The sequence below is a fragment of the Solanum dulcamara genome, chromosome 12 (assembly GCF_947179165.1).
Source record: "Solanum dulcamara chromosome 12, daSolDulc1.2, whole genome shotgun sequence".
Taxonomy (NCBI): Eukaryota; Viridiplantae; Streptophyta; class Magnoliopsida; order Solanales; family Solanaceae; genus Solanum; species Solanum dulcamara.
The window spans coordinates 22835049-22855418 of record NC_077248.1 but is presented as its reverse complement, the minus strand read 5'-3'; the positions used below and the strand labels follow the sequence as shown (position 1 = coordinate 22855418).

The following is a 20370-nucleotide window of genomic DNA, read 5'->3' as shown; positions in this document are numbered from 1 at the left end:
ATGTTATGATTAACCTTACATACCTGGAAGAAGAAGAATGACTTGAAGACTTTGACATAGGCTTGAAAGTGAAGGACCTTAGTTTCTTCCTTGAGAGAACATAGAACGTGCGAATGTGATTTGTCTGAGGGTTTGGAATGAATGGGGAGGTTATAAGACTATAAGATAGGATTAAAAAAGTTAATTGAAGGTAAAAGGTCAAGAATATCCTTCTAGAAACGTAAGAAAACCATAAAAATTGAGAAAAATGACCTTTTAATGAGTCCCATCGGTCAAATCGCCGATCTGGAGGTCTCCCTACCAAACTATGCAAGTTGCTGAAAGGCAGATTTAGATCGCCAAAATATTCATAGTTTGAAGGTTTGCAGGACCATTCGGCGAGCTGATTCGGCGCATTGCTGAACCATTTGGCGAGTTGCCAAATTGGCAGCTGAGCTTGTCAAATTGTTCTGTCCAGACATGCTTTAGTAAAACAACCATAACTTCTTACTCCGAACTCCAAATAATGCCAAATTAGAGTTGGAAAGAAGACTCATATACCTTTAATTTGATAGCTCATGGGTCACCTAAACCTTTATATGTTGAGATATATGATCGCTTGAAGTTGACCCTTATATGAATTTATGCAAAAACTTAGCTGATAGAAATGCTTTGAACTTGACTTGGTGTTTGAGATTCCTTATGACCCTAAACCACATCCAATACACTTTAAATACCTAGAAAAGGACCTTAACATCTATGCACAACTTTGAAGTCATCGGGTTTGGGCCTATATGCATACGGAAGATGGTTGGGACCTATGCTTAGAAGTTGCGGGGTGTTACAATTCCCTTCCAGATTTGCTTTAGAGAGTTGTATATTTGTTTCCAGATTTTTATATGAGCCCCCAAATTTGTATAATAGCAAATTTCATCAAACATTAGTCAATTCGCGTAATTAATTGAAACTATACCCTTATCACATAATATAGTAGTAAATTATGCAACTCGTATGACTAACAAGTTTGCGGAAAGTTCTCTAATAGTAGTAGAATTATTGAATGCAACCATATATATATAATTGTCACGTAATAAGAGCATGTATATAAATTTTCACTTTCCGTAGCAAATGATTTTTTTTCTTTGTTATAATTCTATATATTTCATGGCTAAAAATATTAATGTTTAGCTACAATACCAAAAATGTTTGTGGCAAATATTTTATGTCATAGCCATGAATATTTATTATTCGTAACTAAATGCAAGTACTATTGCCACGAGACTAAAATATAAAAATAGCTACAAATTCAAGTTTGGATGACAAACAAATTAAATATATACTACAATACAATACCTTTGTGACTGCATCTGTATAGATAGCTACAAATCTTATTTTTCATGGCAAAAGAATAAACTATTTGCTATAAATATATTAGTTCTTAGCTACGGATCATGTAAAATTTGTAGCTAATTTTTAGACACGCTACATCTTGGTATGAATACTTCAAAACAAATTATTATTGCTTAAGTGTTTAGCCACAAAAAAATTCATATTTAGCTACAACGAATAGCATGTTGACTTGAACAAACTGTCCCTGAATACATGCACCAACTGTAATCTCCTCCAAATACTTTCAGCAAATTCTCCTTTCAATAAAAAAGGTGCTCTTAGTTTTTTTTTTTTTTTTGATGAGAGCATTATCTACATTTTGAAACTATAACAATACCAAACCTTTCTACCAACTTCATAAAAATTGCAAAGCAAATATGAAAATAAAATAGATGTGCTTTGTTTTTTCACATATATTCTTTGTTTCGATTGCTTACAAATTCCATATTTCTGTTTCGATTACATGGCAAATGGAGGTAACCAACAAGTGATTAGTTTATTATCTTCTCCGTTTCACTTTATATGATAACTAGAGTTTCAAAATAGTTCTTGTATATTTTTTTAAAAAAAAAAATATTTTTTAGACTTACAAAATTATAATTTGTAAGCAGCTGTACAAGTACTTCTTGAACTTTTTGTGCAGTCTTCAGTTATATAAAGTTTATTTTAAATGGTTTAAGAAGTGAATGTCCAAATTAAGACAGAAATTTAAAAGTTTTAAATATATTAAATCAACGAGACACTTGTTAAGTACAACCTACAGTAACATAACAAGGTGCTGTTTTAAGAATACAATAATCAGAATAATTGGAATGTATGAATATCAAAATACATTTAAAAAATTGAATTATTAAGAATCCAACAATTCAAAAGCCTTTTGGTTTGGCAAAAGAATACACCGTGTGATTATATTCGGAAACAAGTATTTGCATCGTGCTATGTCACACATGAGCATGTTAAGAACAGCATATGTTCTGATTATTCACTTGGAAAAATTATCTTAATATGGTACAACATTCCATCAATGTCCAATTAACTGTGCTGAGTATAGCCACAAGCTAATTCTGAATTGTTTAGATTAATCTTCTGCTTCTTCTCTCTCTCTTGGAACAGCACCAAAATTGTTAACTAGTAAGTCCACTATTATTGGTACCAAATCTTCACAGGGCACAGACTTCTTATAAACATCTCCCAAATGTGAGTCACTCCCTATTCTGCCACCCAAGAAAACATCAGCACCTTCCACAGTCTTGCCTTCCTTTCTAGTCAGGCATCCCATAAATCCGATATCGGCAACTTGAACTTGTCCACATGTATTTGGGCAACCTGTCCAGTGCATCCTCACTGGCTGTGTCACAGAGACTAGCCGTTGAACCTCCTCAGTTATCTTCATTGCACGTGCTTTAGTCTCGATTATGGCTTGCCCACAGAATTGGTTACCAGTACAAGCCACCAAATTTCTCATGAGAATAGGTGGATCGGGCGAAAATCTGTTCTTCACAAGAGGTTCATTGAGCAATGCATCAATCTTTGAGTTCTCAATGTTTGGAATAATGATGTTTTGTTCAACAGTCAGTCGGAGCTCTCCTGAACCATACTCATCAGCCAAACGAGCTAGCTCGTCCATGTCATCTGCTTGGACACGACCCACCGGAATGTGAAGACCAGCAAAGCTATAACCTTCCTGTTTCTGCGGATGCACGCCAAGGTACTCTCTCCTTTCCCATTGTTTCTGGACCAAATCCTCTGCAGATTCTCTCTCTAGCTTCTTTTGGGGCATTCTCTTCACAACTTCTGCTCTGAATCCTTCAACACCCTGAATCATTGAAATTAAACAGGGAGAAAATGATACCGGTTAGATCATCTACTGAAATGTTTGGTTCTGCCTAGAAAGGGATATAGTATACCATCCACCTAGATGAGAAGCTACTAATATTCCATCATTTACATGAGTTAAGACTCGTAGGCACTTCTATTCCAAACATATGTGTCATCATGGAACTCATGTTCCCCAATCAGCACAATGTATGCTATGAATTTACAAACTCAAATTGAGGCCATACGTTAAGACGAAAGATGAATGAAAAATTATTTTTTCGGCAAGTACAACATAGACAAAATAAGCATGCAAACGAAAAAAAAAACATAGTGAATGTATTACTCACCAGTTCGTCAATTAACCACATCATTCTTGTTTTCTGCCTGTTCCCTCTGGTACCAAGATCTCTATAAGCTTCTAATACTGCTTTGCAAACAGGGACTACATCATCAGCTGGAACCCATGCATCAAGAGGAATTGCCTCTGCACATCGCTTAGGACTGAAGAATCCACCCACAAGTAGGTTGAATCCAAATCGTCCATTTTTGGTTGCAGGCATATAGGCAAGATCATTGATATGTGGATGCTCATAAAGATCGTGTGACCCTATTACACATACATTCCACTTCCTTGGCCTGCAATAAGATCATTATATCGCAAAATCTGATTAGCAGCTGCTTTAATTTTCTCCCATATTAAAAGCAATATGTAAAATCACCAAGAAAGGTAAGCTCAATTGAACGGGTCGATCAATCTATAAAGTTGAAACAAAAAAATGGGAAATGTTTATTGCAAGACTTACAAGTTAGTCACGTCCACATTGCCCCGGGAATTGGCAGTGACATATTGGGACAACAAATTAGTGTAAGGCCTTGTGTCTACAATTTCTTGAGGATCAATCCCTGCGAGAGGGTTCCCCACTGGATTTCTAACATTGTCCATGCCACTTTGCAGACTAGTCAAGCCAAGTTCATCAAGTCCCTTTAGAATCTCAGGCACATCAGGTAACACAACCCCACGAATCTGCCAATTTTGCCTTGTCGTCACATCACCACATCCATCTTTTCCATATTTCCTTATGACACTGGCTAAGTATCGTGTTTGGGCACTCGTCGTTACCCCATTTGGAAGCTTCAATCGCATCATGAATCGGCCATCTGATCATCACAATTTGAAGACAAGTTATAAATATGAAACGAAGGGAGTAGTACTTTTTGCATAATTTTCTGAGAATTATCTCAAAATGTGAAAACTGAATTAATCAAATCCAATTCAGCGTTCAATTGACTCTAAAATATATGTCAAACAAATTGTAAATACAGGATTTTTTTTGGTACTTACAGTGATGCTTTCTCCTATGGAAGAGGCCAAGCCACTTGAGCCTAACATCAATATCATCCTTAGTAAGCTTTGATTTTTCAATCTCTTCAAGTGAGATCTTAGCAAGATCTTCAATACCATTTTCCGTGAATAATTTCATAGGCTCCTTTTCAATCTTAGCCTTTTCAGCAGGATTGATGCCTTGTCTGAACTTTTCCTTAAGCACCCAGTACCCATCTCTTTCCTCTACTCTAGGCTCTAGCCTCTCAGCAGCTATCTCCGCCGCCCCAGATGACGGTACCGCCACCGTCTGCGGTGGAGTAGCATGAAGCTTGCTAAGTCTGTTAGAATTTGGTACTGAAGTTGCTGAAAATTTAACAGAAAAAGATGTCATTTCGACAAATTAACAAGAACAAGAAGGAATTGAGAATTTAGTTGATTGAGGGTGGTAGTGATCGTGGCAGTGAAAATGGAGGAATAAGACCATTTTTGTAGTCGTGAAGTGGGGGTAGAGGGGGGACAGTACTTTTGGACCCTTGGAAGCTCCAAAGGGTCGTTACTGTTTTAAAATTTAAAGTGCTAATGACTAGGATATCCCTATTACAGTTAATTTTAAACAACCATGGGGTTTTGGAAAGGTCAAAGGTTTGTAAATGTGAAGCTCCCTTAGGCAGGTGTTTTTGGTAAGGGACAACCTTTTGGGCCATCCATGGGTCAAGGAAAGAGACGTGTGAAATTTTGATTAAGGATACAGGATAACATACATATCAAGAAAATGCTTGACGAGGTTTTGGAGGATTGCTTTTGACAGCTATAGTTTACATAAGAAACATAGCGAGCGATAATTTGTATATATTGTATTGGCATGAGAGTAACAGATATTTTATTTGCGCATAAGCAAAATATACTATATTTACATGCAAGTGAAATACGTTGTATTTCATATTTGTTTGACACTTGTACTTTACATGTTTTCCCATTATACTCCTTTCCATAAATTTTTATATATAATTTATAATTTGCGGGGATGAGTGATATGATTCCGAGGTAAATAGTTGTTTCAGAGAAGATATTTCATTTTGAGAGTTAAAAAACTTAAAAAATTGATCAAAGTCAATATTTTGAGTTTACAAGATCGAATGCAAATTTTAAAAAAAATTCATTAGTTCTAGATAGGGCTGTACAGGGCAAACCGATAAACCGCACCAAACCGACAAACCGGAAAAAAAACCGACTAGTGGTTTGGTTTGACTTGGTTTGGTGTTTGGAAAAAAAAACCGACCATTATAGGATTGGTTTGGTTTTAACTAAAAAAAGTCAAACCGAACCCAAACCAACCCGATTATAGATATACTACTTTTAAATTATGTTATACATAAAAATATTTATTAAAATATAATTTATAAATATTTTTTAAATTTTTTTCATAATTTTTGTTTTCTTTCTTACATTTAGATTTGGATTTGAGAAGCTCATCTAAATAATATACAAAAAAAACTCATCTTATAAAGTTATATTATAAAGTTAAAACTTCAAACAGTGTTCTGCCTCCTTCTTATATGTTGATATTTTGTACTAGAATTCTTTTTAAGAAGTACTGCTCTGTGCTTTTTATTAGATACTATGAAAAACCCGAGAAACCCCAAAAAACCCGAAAAACCCGAGAAAAATTGATATCGAAAAACCCGACTTTTATTGGTTTGGTTTGGTTTATAGATTTAATAACCCGACACAAATGATTTGGTTTGGTTTGTAAAAAATCCGAACCAACCCGATCCATGTACACCCCTAGTTCTAGAAGGCGATTTATGCCTTCATTGGACCCTTTGCACGGATCTCGAGGCACTCATGAGTGCTTTGAATCACTGAGCGAAATTCTAAAAACTTGAGTAGCTTATAGTTAACCCTAATAGATATTTGATCAAGACCTTGAGTCGGTGATTTGATAATTTCAATAAGTGCAAAACATGTTTTTTTTAATTAATCTGCATATTTGATTTATTATGTGGGATTCCAAACAAATTTCAAAGGTTTATTCAAAGAATTGTGAGTTTGGCTAAATTAGTCAGATGCTTATATCTAGTGTAATCAGTCCTTCTTCGTGTTCGCTAGATTTTTACTGTGCTCTCAAAGAAGAAAATAATGGGTTGGGGGTCACTCTACAAATTCGTGGTTGAGTCACCACATTTGTGAAGAAAAAAAGTGGTGGTCCGAGTCTGAGTCTGAATCTGAGTAAGACCCTCATATTCAGGATCGGCTCATCGCATTTGTGAGGACAACAGAATTAAATTCATGATAGTGATTAAAAACTTTCAGACTTCACAATTTCTTTTTGCAATTTTTCGGAGCTAGGAAATTTGATTTTGTGTAAATTTTGAGGCGTTGGATTTGGTTTTTTTTTTTATGGGGTAAGCTTCTAACTTAAAAACTCGTTATTTTTCTGCTAATTACTTGAGTAATTCAAGTTTTAGACCATGATATTAGGTAGAAAATTTAAATTTTAGAGTTAGAATTCAATGTTATAATATGAATTTATGCTTTGAAAGTCAATAACGATTTGTTTTAGTTTAAGTGTCGTGCAAATTTGCTTTTGTTGGGTTTTTTTAAAAATAGGGCAGCAAAAAGATTGAAAGTATCTTTCAAATATTTTATTAAGCATAATAGGTCTTTAAATAGCCAACTTGAAATCATAATCTGCAGAAAATTTACAGATTTTTTTTTAAAAAAATGAAGGCTAAATAATCTCAACAACTAAAACAACCTAACAAAAATTTAAAATTCAAATTCATCCTAAATCTAGAAAACTTATTGTGCTAAAAAAGTTACTACAGTAATTAAAAGCAAATTCAGCACTCCTCTTTTGCTTTACTTACTGCAATTTAAAAAAGTTTGCTCCTCCTCGATTTTTGCTTCTACTGCTTGTGCTTGAAAATTATTTTTAAGCTTGCACACTTTTGTAACTTAGCCTACTTGTTTGCAATTTCCACATATTGCATCAGGTCTCCACCAACAAAAAAATTTCAAATGTGTTTTTCTTTTGCAGTATTTGCATAAGGATACTTACTTTTTTCTTTTTTGTTCTGTGCATAAGGAGCACCTCAATAAAATTGTCTTGTCTGAAGGCTCTTCTTTGCTTTTGTGCTTGAAAAGAACTTATTAGTTCTTCAACTGAGATGGTAGAGAGATCCTTAGACTCTTTCAGAGATGAAATTTTAGGGTCGAATCACTCTAAAATTGTCACAAGAATTTTTTTACTGTTCTGTCATCTTTGAAATATTCGTCAAGCAACCTAATTTTATTAACAATCAAAGAAAATATGTCAGAATACTTAACAATAGTTTCATCCTCTAGTATCGTAAGTGTAAAACCCCAGAAGTTGTAAAATCGTAAAAATGGAGTTTAAAAAAAATCTTAGAAAATCTCACCTTTTTGACACCAGATAGGTTTCACGGCACTCTTGAGGGGTCCATGAAGTGCACCGTGGGAGTGACCCAAGAAAAAAAGGGGGTAAAGTCCACGGAAGGTTCACAAGTCGTGGTGGACACCAACGACCCTAAACTCGTCCGTGAACCTGACCCAAAAGACCCCAAACGTAGTTGACGACCACGACAGATTCCACGGTCCGTAGAGAACTTTACGGACCATAGTGGTCGCCCTGGAAGTTGACCCCTCTAGTTTGAGTTATCCTTCAAGTTCACCACCATCACCACAGACCGTGGAGAGCTTCACGGGCCGTGGTGACCTCCCGTCCTGGTGATCGTTCATCTTTTTATTGAGGGTGTTTTGGTCTTTTTTCTATTATCTCATTAATGTAATTGGATAATTTTTGGGTACAAATTATATTTTATTAACTACACTAAACCCCTCCTAATTCCCTCATTCACTCTTAATCACCTTAAACAAAAAAAATTCTTTCTAAAGTTCTCCCCCAAAGTTCATGTTCTTCCTCAAGCAAGTTTCAAGGGTTTCAAGCTCAAGTCTCCAATTGAAGTGCATTTAGGGCTCTAATTGTCTAAGGTATGTGGGAATTCATCCATGGATCCTTCTATCCATGGAATCCCAAAATTATCTTCAAATTCTCTTTATGAATTTTCCTTCTAAGCCCTAATTCCTATGAAATTGCATTGGGTTAGCTCAATTATGATTTATTTCATTATAATTGATTTAATTATGCATGAATCAAGTTAAATTACATGATTTCAAGTTTATTCTCATGGACCCATGTCCTATGCTATTTTCAAGAATGATTTTAAAGATTTATGATCATGATTGTTAAAGGATTTCCATCAATGACTTATGAATGATTATCAAGGCTTATGAATGACTCATGAAAAGTAATGATGATGATGAATTATTATCACGACCCAAAAATCATTGTCACGATTTAAATGAAAAGAAAGAAAATGAAGAAATTATTCCAAAACCTGGTGTCATAAGTATAAAGAGCATCTAATACAAGGTTCGAATCTGAAGATACAACATAAGTCTCTGAATGATACAAAAGACTGAAAAATAAGGATAGACTAGTGACGATCCGAATTCTGGGACCTCACCACTAATCTGAGAGTACACAATCCGCTAGAGTATCAACTGCCACATGAGGTACCCCGACTAGTATCTGCATCAAAAAGGGATACAAAAGTAGGGGTGAGTACAATTCACATGTACTCAGTAGGTTTTAGCTGACTGAGTATAAGGAATTAATCAAACCTATGAAATAAACTAAGGAACGTTTCCACCTGCATACAGAAAAGTCCCACTTCGGCATCGGTGCCGCCAGTTTATATATATAGTGGCACGAGTAAAGTAAACCCATAATAACAGCTCATAATCACAATTAATCAAATAATTCAAGCAGCACAATTATCAATGCAATGCAATACAATATGATAATGCAATGATGTGGTGGTACGGTGGAATCAAGACTGTCGCACAGCCTGTCGTATACACCTGCCGAGCTGTGCTACCAAGTAGGACCTATGGGGGTCTCGCAGACCATATACCTCAATCAAAATATCTCATCATCCTTGCCACCTCCTCGTGGTCAAGGGATCAAAATGCATCCACTACCCTGCCGTAAAACTGCCTCGGTCAGAGAGTCAAGATACAAAGGTTTAAAGGTGTTTTATTTTCTTTCTCAAAAAGAATTTCCATATTTCTCAACTTCCCATATTTCATGATATGATGAATGAGGATGAATGCATTAAAACACATATGACATGGAAGTAATATTCAACTCAAATGTGGTACAAGGTTCAAAGTTCTCAAAACTTAACCTACACGTGATATTCACCCTCAATAGATAGTAATGGAAAGAAAATACTTAAATTAAATATTCACCCATTTCTCAATAATATTTCAATACTTAAGCATGTTCAAAATCTCCAACTCAACCCATCAAGCGGGCATCACAAGTCAAATAATATACTCAAGTCTCTCTCTTAGGCAAATCACGAATCACATGCTCTCAAAGCAAATAAGATAACCAATAAGGCCCCCACACAACTATGTAATACAAATAAACCCCACACTGCAATATATTAATAAATAAGCCCCCACACGGACATCACAATATGTATAACATTTTCAACTCATACTACAACCCCATCCCAAAGTCTATAATATATGAATGACTAATTGCCCCATTTCAGTCTCAAAGAAGAATAACCAAACCTACCTCAATTGCCGAAACTGCACTCGAACACCTCCACCAAATAAGAAACTCTCGAATTCAATGCCCAGAATAACAACTCACTATCAACAATAAAATATACACATCACAAGGAGTCCAATGACACCCATATTGATAGGTTTCGGAACCGGGGGTAAAATTGTCCAAAAAGAATATTTATTTTCGAAAAGGGTCGAATCTGGAATTTTATTTGAAAATTATGTTCTACACATTGAGTAGGATTCGTGGCTGAAAATTCCATTAAAATCGAGTAAGAATCGAATTCCAAATCATGAAAATACAATTTTCTAAAAATTACCACAATTTCATTACGAGAATGGCAAAAGACAGCAACTTTGAACAGTGATTTATCAAAAATAAAGCCTCTACAGCTAAAACTGATTACACCACAACGATCCTTATGAAAAACTCAGCAATTTAGACTCAAGAATCACTGAAAACGGACCCAAAATGCTCAAAATATCAAATCTCAAAGTTCATCAACAATCTAATCCGAAAATAGGAAGGGCGGCTGCTATAACACGAATCTTACCTAAAAAAAATCTTCCCCATCACTTTATGATTACACCACTGTATTCCTATGGAAAAACTACACAATTTAGAGTTTTGAATCATTGAATTCGTATCTAAGATGACCAAGAAATCTTCTTCCAAAGTTTACAAAAATCTGAATCCAAAAATGGTCGAGGCAACATCTAAAACATTAAATCTTACCTAAAACGAAGCTTCTAATCAAGATAGACTGTTGAATCACTAGATTTGGATTTGAAAAGCTCAAGAAATGAGGGTTCAAAGTTGAGAGAAAATTATGAAAATTCTGATTTTTGCACCAGATTTTTCTGGTTTTGCAAATATTTAAAGTCTCCAACGGACCCTCGGAATTCGTTCGGAACCCGATAAAAATAAACCAGATATGCTACCCTACTAAATTCGATATTCTGGACTCAACAGCGAATTCAAAATTTTCATCCGAGTGCGTTTTCCAAGAATGTTGACCAAAGTCAACCATAGGCTAACTTTCAAAGTCAAAAGCGCCAAATGACCCCAAACTCATATCGATTATCTCGATAGTCATGCCGACAATGCTACTAGCCTAATTTGTCCATTCCAAAGCTGATGGAATCATCAAAATATGAATTCGAGGTCTCCTTGACCCGAAACTCAAAAATCGCAACTAAACCAACTTAGGCCTTCAAAATATCAAAATGGGCTCGGAACCTCAAACAATTCAGCCAACACTTCTTCTAGACCAAAAACTATCCCCCGAATCCAACGGAGTCGTTGGAATTCCATTCCGAGTATCAAAACTCCAAAAGTTGACCAAAGTCAAATCTTGGCCTAAAATTCCTTAAATTCCCAACTCAAGACTTAAAATCTTTGTTACAACTTCAAAACTAATTCCGTAAACTCTCCCAAACCAATTTCCACATTTCAGAGCTGCTGGAATTGACAGAATTCCATTCCGAAACCCATAGCTCTGGTTGGCACCGAAAATCACTTTTTTACCTCTTAACTCTATAAAACTCAAGAATTTGCACAATTTACAAACCATTAAAATTTTTACACTTTCAACTACACAAACCGATCAAATAATACTCGGGGGCACTAATGATAGGGGTAAAAATGGTAATTTCACATAAATTTTTAAAATAACTCTCAAGCTCATTACAATTATATTTTAATGATGTTTCAAGAAAGTATCTAGGTTTGTGAAAGGTAATTTCACACCCTCAAGTTAAAGATGGTGAAAGGTATTCTCACCTAATCATGAATTCATAAGGATTGAAAGGTTTTCTCATTCTTGTATGAATCAATCATGTTAATGAGCTACTAATATGATTATTTTATAAATGTTGGATTGATGTTATTATTGCTTCCCTAATGATGTTAATGACTATGATTATGTATTCCATTGGAATAATGACTAAGCATCAAGAGAACTTTAAGGTAAGGTGAGGTCCAGAAGCTCAAATAGCGACCCAAGGAAATCATAGTAGTAACTTTTAGTCCCTAACTACGTTGTCCGCATAGGTTTGCCAATATGACCTATCTAGTGGATCAACAAATAAATCAATGTTAAATAAGGTTCTCATGGAGTCTACCTTGACAAAGTAGCCTCTCTCTTCTCAATTTGAGAGTTACATTGGATTTCATGTTCTACCTCGCATGATCTTTTATGTAGGTTAAAGGTCCTATCCCACACAAAGGTTTATGATATGGTTTAATTTCTCTTGATGTTTATGATGCATTAATCACATGATTATGATATTCAAATGTTTTACTCATGTTTTAAAGATATTAGCCATGCATTCATGTTCATATTATTTATGTCCTATTATTATTGTACATGCATGCTTCTCATATACTTAGTGCATTTCATTTACTAACGCATATTTATGCCTATATTGTATCATAATGTAGGTTCCGACAAACATCACACACCTCCCACTCATGGCTAGAGTTGATCTTTATTCTCCTATTGTTAGTGAGTCCTTGTGATTCGAGGATGAGACATTTACCTTTATATTATTCCTTATGACTTTATTTTTTAGTTTTGGGTGATCTAGAAGTTTGTCTTACCCCCTCATCTAGACTAGTAAAGGTATGTTAGATATTTATCGAGTCTATGTTGTCTTCCTATTTAAGATTTACTCTCCATTATTGAGACTATTTGTGTTAAGATTTCATTTCCGCATTATGATATTTAGCTTTGTTTCTTCTTTTACCTTATGTATGATTATGTATGATATTCTAAGAGGTTTGGTTGGAGTCCTTCGAAATTCTAATCAGCGTGTCACACATAGGGCCTAGCTTGGATCGTGACAAACTTGATATTAGAGTACAAGGATTAAAGTGTCCTAAGGAGTCTAACATACTGCGTCAAGTAAAGTTTTATTCATTGGCGTGAAACACGTCATATCTATGAATAGGAGGCTATAAGATATTTAGTAAAACCTTCACTTTTTTTAGTCATATGATAGAGTTTTAACTCTAAGGCTTTTCCCTCTAACATTTTCTCTTTGCAATTATAGAATCATGCCTACACGGAGAGTCCCCATAAGAAGGAATGTTGAGGAGAAGAAACAAGATCTGAATGATCCTTTGAATGAGCAAGTCTCTCATGTAGAGTTTCGAGTCACATTCCAAGTACTTGCCCAAGATGTAGTTGCCTAAGAAAATAGGGAAGTGGTAGCTCTCGTGAATCTAAATGTGGGTATGACAGCTACTCGAGTTCTTGATTTCACCCGCATGAATCCTCTCGAGTTTTATGGTTCTAAGGTAGACAAGGATCCACAAAAGTTTGTTAAGGGTATTGACAATATTATTGAGATCATGGGTATTAGTCCGGTGGAGAAGGAGGACTTAGAGGCTTATCAATTTAATGGAGTTGCACAAATTTGGTATGACCAATGAAAGATTAAAAGAGGTATAAATGATGGTTCTGTTGAGTGGAAAGAATTCAATGGTGCTTTCCTTGATTGTTTCTTTAAATTGGAGTTGAGGGAAGAAAAGATGCAAGAGGTAGGCAATTTGTGACAAGGTAATATGAGTTTGAGGGAGTATGCTCTTAAGTTCACTAAGTTGTCAAAATATGCTCTTTTCATGGTTGTCGATCCAAGGGCTCGTATGAGCAAGTTTGTTTTGGATATGTCTGACTTGGTCGTCAAATAATGTAGAATCGTCATGCTAATCAAGGAGATGGACATTTTGAGGCTCATGACACAAGCTGAACAAATACATAAGGAGAAACTAAAGGAGAGATATAGAAAGGAGTCCAAGAGGGATTGAACCGATAGTGATGGATACTCTTATGGAAATTTCAAAAATGATGGCCACCCTCAATTTCGCTAAAGGTATATTGGTAAAAATTCTCCAAACACTCCGGATCCAAAGTTCGACAAAGATAAGGTGCCCAACCCTAAGATTCAAGGAGGAGCTCCGAGTGGTCAAGTTTTTCCTCCATTCAAGCAGTGTGGAAGGAACCATATATGAGGATGTTTGATGAGATAGGATGCATGTTATAGGTGTGGTAAGTTGGGTCATCATGCGAAGGATTGTAGATGTAGTAGTTGACTCCATACCTAGACTTAGGCTCAAACTACTAAGGGTCGATCGAATCAGCGTGGTACTAATTTGGGTAGAGGTCAGCGCCAAAACAGATTTTATGCCTTTCAGAATCGTCAGGAGTTATATGATTTTCTCAAAGTGGTAACTAGTATGATGAAAGTCTTTGAGTTTGATGTTTATGCATTAGTAGATTTGGGTGCTACTTTATCATTTGTTATTCCTTATCTTGATATGAAATTCATTGTTAGTCTAGAGATCTTATTAGAGACTTTGTTCGGTCTATACTCCTGTTGATGATTCATTTGTGGCTAAAAGAATTTATAGAAATTGTCCAATTTTAGTTTTCAACAAAATCACCTCAGTCGATCTTGTAGAGCTTGATATGACCGATTTTGATGATATACTTGGTATGAATTGGTTTCATGCATGTTATGCTTATATATGTTATAGAACCTGTGTGGTTAAGTTTCAGTTTCCTAATGAGACAATCCTAGAATGAAAAGGTAGCAATTCCGTGTTTAAAGATCAATTCATCTCATGCCTTATAGATCGAAAAATGATTTCTAAAAGTTTTATCTATCATCTAATTCGGGTAGGGATGCAAATTCTGAAGCTCCTTCTTTTGATTCAGTTTCGATTGTTAATAAGTTTCTGAAAGTTTTTTCTGATGATCTCCCAGGTATCCCTCTCAAAAGGGAGATAGACTTTGGTATTGATCTTCTCCCCGATATCCAACCTATCTCTGTTCCTCCTTATCGAATGGACCTGACAGAAATAAAAGAGTTAAAGGATCAGTTGAATGATTTATTGGATAAGGGTTTTATTATACTGAGTAGATCTTCATATCCCAATTCTTCTTGTTAAAAAGAAAGATGGTTCTCTCCGAATGTGTATTGACAATCAGTAGTTGAACAAGGTTAAAATTAAGAATAAGTATCTCATTCCAAGGATTGATAACTTATTTGATTAACTTCAAGGATCTACTTTGCAAAGATAGATCTCTGATCGGATTATCATCAACTTTGAGTAAGGGAATGTGAGATTCTGAAGATGGCCTTTAGAACTCAATATGGTGATTTTGAATTCTTGGTTATGTATTTGGACTAACGAATGCTCTTGCAACTATTATGGATTTGATGAACAAGATGTTCAAGAAGTATTTAGATATGTTTGTTATTATGTTCATTGATGATATATTGATCTATTCTTGGAGTGACGATGAGCACACCGATCATATGAGGATTGTCTTATAGATTCTCAAGGTTTGTCAGTTATTTGCTAAGTTTACCAAGTGTAATTTTTGATTGAGGTGAGTTGCTTTTCTTTCCTATATTGTCTCTGGTGAAGGTATTATGGTGGATCCTAAGAAAAATTGAAGCGGTTAAGAACTGGCCTAGACCTTTTTCCCATTCCAATAGTCAGATTTTCTTGGGCTTAATCGGTTATTATAGACAGTTTGTGGAAGGTTTCTCTTCCATTGCATCGCCCTTGACTAATTTGACTCAAAAGAATGTAAAATTCTAATAGTCCGAGCCATGTGAGAAAAGTTTTTAAGAGTTGAAGGATAGGCTTACTTCCACTGTGGTGTTGGCTTTACCAGAAGGATTTGAAGGTTTTATAGTATATTTGATGCTTCAAGGGTTGGTCTTGGTTGTGTTTTGATGTAAAATGGTAAAGTGATAGCATATGCTTCTAGACAGCTCAAGGTGCATAAAAGAACTATCTGACTCATGACTTGGAATTAGCAGCAGTTGTGTTTGCTTTAAAGATTTGGAGACACTATCTCTATGGTGTCCATGTTGATGTATTCACCAACCATAAGAATTTGCAATATGTATTCAACCAAAAGAACTTAAACCTTAGACAAAGAATATGGCTTGTGTCATTGAAGAATTATGATATAAGTGTATTGTACCATCTGGGTAAGGCAAATATAGTTGCCAATGCTCTTAGTAGGCTATCTATGAAAAGTGTTTTCCATGTTGACTATGAAAAGAAGAAGGTAGTTTATAAGGTTCATAGACTAGCTCATTTGGGTGTTCAATTGGTTGATTCCAAGAATGGTGGTGGTGGTGTTCAGAATGATTTCAAATCATCTCTTGTGGTGGATATTAAGGCAAAATAAGATAGTGATCCTACTTTGGTTGAGTTGAAGAAAGTGGTTATCGTAAAATCCATTGAGGCTTTCTCCCAAGGAGGAGATGGATGATTGTGTGTTCCCGATGTTGATGGATTGAGAGAAGTGATATTGTCTGAGGCTCATAGTTTGTGATATTCTATTTATCTAGGTTCTAAAAAGATGTATAGAGATTTGAGGGAAGTGTATTGGTAAAATAGCATGAAGTGTATTGGTAAAATGGCATGAAGAAGAAGTTTGTGGAGTTTATGGTTAAATGTCCTAATTGTCAACAAGTGAAGGTTGAACGTTAAAAACTATGAGATTTAGCTCAAGATATTGAGATTCCTACTTGAAAGTAGAAAGACTTAAATATGGACTTCATTACAGGTTTGCCTCGTACTCGTAGGCAACATGATTCGATTTGGATAGTTATTGACCGAATGACTAAGTTAGCTCATTTTCTTCCCATTAAGACTTCCTATGCAGCTGAGGACTATGCTAGTCTTTATATTAGTAAGTTGGTTAAGCTTCTTGGTGTTCCATTATCTATCATTTCATACTGAGGTACTCAATTCACTTCTCAGTTTTGGAGATCATTTCAAAAAGGTTTTGGTACTCAAGTTAAGCTTATCACAACTTTTCACCCACATATTGATGGTCAGACTGAGTGTACTATTCATACCTTGGAGGAAAAGTTGAGAGCTTATGTAATTGACTTTAAGGATAATTGGGATGATCACTTTTCTTTGATCAAGTTTGCTTATCATTCTAGCATTCAGATAGCTCAATTTGAGGCTCTATATGGTAGGAGGTATAAGTCTCCTATTGGCTGGTTTGAAGTTGGTGAAGTATCCTTGATTGGACTTGAGTTGGTGCATGAGAACATGGATAAGGTTAGACTCATTAGAGAGAGATTGAAGACTGCCAAGAGTTGACATAAGTCTTATTCAGATGTGAGGAGATGTGAGGATAAGGGAACTTGAATTTGAAGTCAATGATTGGGTTTATTTGAAAATTTCACCTATGAAGGGTTTGATTCATTTTGGCAAGAAAGTTTATTCCACACGATGTATACCCATATCATATTTTGAGGCGGATTGGTAAAGTGGCATACGAGTTGGATTTGCCCTCAGAATTGGCATCGATGTATCTAATTTTTCATGTGTCATTGTTGAAGAAATATGTGGGTAATTCTAGATCTATTGTGCTTTTAGACAACATTGGTGTAAGAAAGAGTTTATCCTATGAGGAGGTTACCGTTTAGATTCAATGTCGGCAAGTTATAAGATTGAAAAATAAGGAAATAGCTTTCATTAAGGTGTTATGGAGGAACTAAGAGGTTGAAGGTGATACATGAAAGGATGAAGCTGATATGATGTCACGATATCCTCGTTTCTTTCCTTTTGTTCCTAGTTGAGGTATTGAGTTCCTTCATGATTCACTCCATCAAATCCATGTATTTCGGTCATTCTCATGTTTTCATATGCATTAACGCTCATGAAATGAGTTTTAAAGTCATGATTTAGCTTGGGATTGAATATTCCATGTTTTTATGCTTTTTCGATATGTTTTGCATTCATGTTGGGCTGCTATGTCTCTTTTCTATTCTATTCATGCTAATTTGAGTTCCATACGAGGAAGAATATTCCCAAGGGAGAGATATTATAAGACCCTAGAAGTTAAAAAGTCAAAAATACAGAGTTTAACAAAAGATCTCAGAAAATCTTAGCTTTTTGGCACCAGATAGATTTCATGGGCACGCTTGATGGGAAGAATAACTGACAATGGTCCATAAAGGGCAGTGGGAGTGACCTAAGAATAAAGGGAAAAGGGAGGGTAAAGCCCATGGAAGGGTTCACGAGTCATGTGGGAGCCATGGACTGTAGACTCGTCCGTGAATCTGACCCCCAAGACCCCAAACGTGGTTGATGACCACGAGTGGTTCCACTATCCATGTAGCACTTCACAGACCGTAGTGGTCTCTGTGGAAGTCGAATCCTCTAGTATGAGTATTCCTTCAGGTTTACGACCATCACCACGATCCGTGGAGAGCTTCACGGGCCATGGTGACCTCCCGTCCAGGTGACCGTTCATCTTTTTATTGAGGTTGTTTTGCTCTTATTTCTATTATCTCATTAATGTAATTGAATGGTTTTTGGGTACAAATCATATTCTATTAACTATCCTAAATCCTCCTAACTCCCTCATTCACTCCCAATCACTCTAAATAAAAAATTCTTTCTCTAAATTACTCCCCCAAAGTTCATCTCCTACCTCAAGCAAGTTTTAAGGATTTCAAGCTCAAGTCTCCAATTGAAGTGCATTTAGGGCTCTAATTGTCCAAGTTATGTAGGAATTTATCCATGGATTCTTCCATCCATGGAGTTCCAAAGTTTTCTTCAAATTCTCTTTATGAATTTTCCTTCTAATTCCTATAAAATTGCATTGGGTCAATTCAATTATGGTTTATTTCATTATCATTGATTTAATTATGCATGAATCAAGTTAAATTGCATGATTTCAAGTTGATTCTCGTGGACCCATGCCCTATGCTATTTTCAAGTATGATTTAAAGAGTTATGATCATGATTGAATAAAGGATTTCTATCAATGATTTATGAATGATCATCAGGGCTTATGAATAACTCATGAAAAGTAATGATGATGATGAATTATGATTTAAATGGTGTTTCAAGCAAGTATCTAGGTTTGTGAAAGGTAATTTCACACCCTCAAGTTAAAGTTGGTGAAAGGTATTCTCACCTAATCATGAATTCATAAGGATTGAAAGGTTTTCTCATTCTTGTATGAATCAATCTGTTAATGATCTATTCTTATGATTATTTTATAAATGCTGGATTGATATTATTATTGTCTTTCCTAATGATTTTAATGACTATGATTTATGAATTTCATTGGATAATGACTAAGCAACGAGAGGAATTTGAGGTGAGGTGAGGTCCGAAAGCTCAAGTAGCGACTCAAGAAAATTCTATTAGTAACCTTTAGTCCTTAATTATGTTGCTCGAGTAGGTTTGCCAATATGGCCTAGCTAGTGAATCCACAAATAACTCAATGGTAAAGAAGAATCTCACAGAGTCTACCTTGGCAAAGTAGCCTCTCTCTCTTCTCAATTTGGGAATTACATCGAATTTCATGTTATAGCTCGCATGGTCCTATATGTCAGTTAAAGGTCCTATCCCATACAAAGGTTTATGATATGGTTTAAATTCTCTTGATGTTTATGATGCATTGACCACATGATTATGATATTCAAATGTTTTTAAGTTTTATTCACGTTTTTAAGATATTGGTCATGCATCTCATATTCATATTGTTTATGTCCTATTATTATTGTCCATGCCTGCTTCTCACATACTTAGTGCATTCCATTTACTAACATATACTTTTGCCTATATTGTATCATAATGTAGGGTCCGTCGAGCATCATGCATCTCCCACTCGTGGTTAGAGTTGAACTTTATTCTCCCATTGTTGGTGAGTCCTCATGATTCGAGGACAAGACATTCACCTTTATATTGTTCCTTATGGCTTTATCTTTTAGTTTTGGGTAAGCTAGGAGATTGTGTTATGCCCCCATCTAGATTAGTAAAGGCATGTTAGATATTCTAGTCTATGTTGTCTTCTCGTTTGAGATTTACTCTCTTTTATTGAGACTACCCATGTTGAAATTTTATTTCCACATTATGATTGTTCACTTTGTTTCTTCTTTTACCTTATGTATGCTCATGAATAATATGCTAAGAGGCTTGGTTGGAGTCCTTCGAGATTCTAATCGTCGTGTCACTCCTTGAGCCTAGCTTGGTCATGACACTAAGAGATTCAAAATCTCTTTACAAATTTAAAATTTGCATTTGTCTGACTCGGTCACTTCCTTGGTATTCTTTTTTAAATTTTTTCCAAGCTTCTTTTATTGTCTCACAAGCAATTATTTTAGCAAAAAATCGAATGCGCAACTAAATT

The 20370-nt window shown here is 35.4% G+C and overlaps 1 protein-coding gene across 1 annotated transcript; it reads right to left on the bottom strand.

Moving 5' to 3' along the window:
- Positions 1-2233: 2233 nt before the first annotated feature.
- LOC129877035 (ferredoxin--nitrite reductase, chloroplastic-like) lies at positions 2234-5116 on the bottom strand. The gene is made up of 4 exons (XM_055952516.1): positions 4529-5116; positions 3990-4344; positions 3534-3822; positions 2234-3184 (listed from the first exon to the last, which is right to left on the bottom strand). Exons 1-4 carry the CDS (start codon positions 4899-4901, stop codon positions 2447-2449), a joined length of 1755 nt encoding a protein of 584 aa, XP_055808491.1. The 5' UTR covers positions 4902-5116; the 3' UTR covers positions 2234-2446.
- Between the last annotated feature and the right edge of the window lie 15254 nt (positions 5117-20370).

What these genes read in the sequence shown, in the direction of transcription:
- LOC129877035 (XM_055952516.1), bottom strand. Translation starts at nt 4,901, where the DNA reads ATGACATCTTTTTCTGTTAAATTTTCAGCAACTTCAGTACCAAATTCT. An exon ending in AATGTGGACGTGACTAACTT is followed by an intron (nt 3,823 to 3,989) that starts GTAAGTCTTGCA and finishes ATCTTATTGCAG; the next exon opens with GCCAAGGAAGTGGAATGTAT. An exon ending in TGTGGTTAATTGACGAACTG is followed by an intron (nt 3,185 to 3,533) that starts GTGAGTAATACA and finishes TCAATGATTCAG; the next exon opens with GGTGTTGAAGGATTCAGAGC.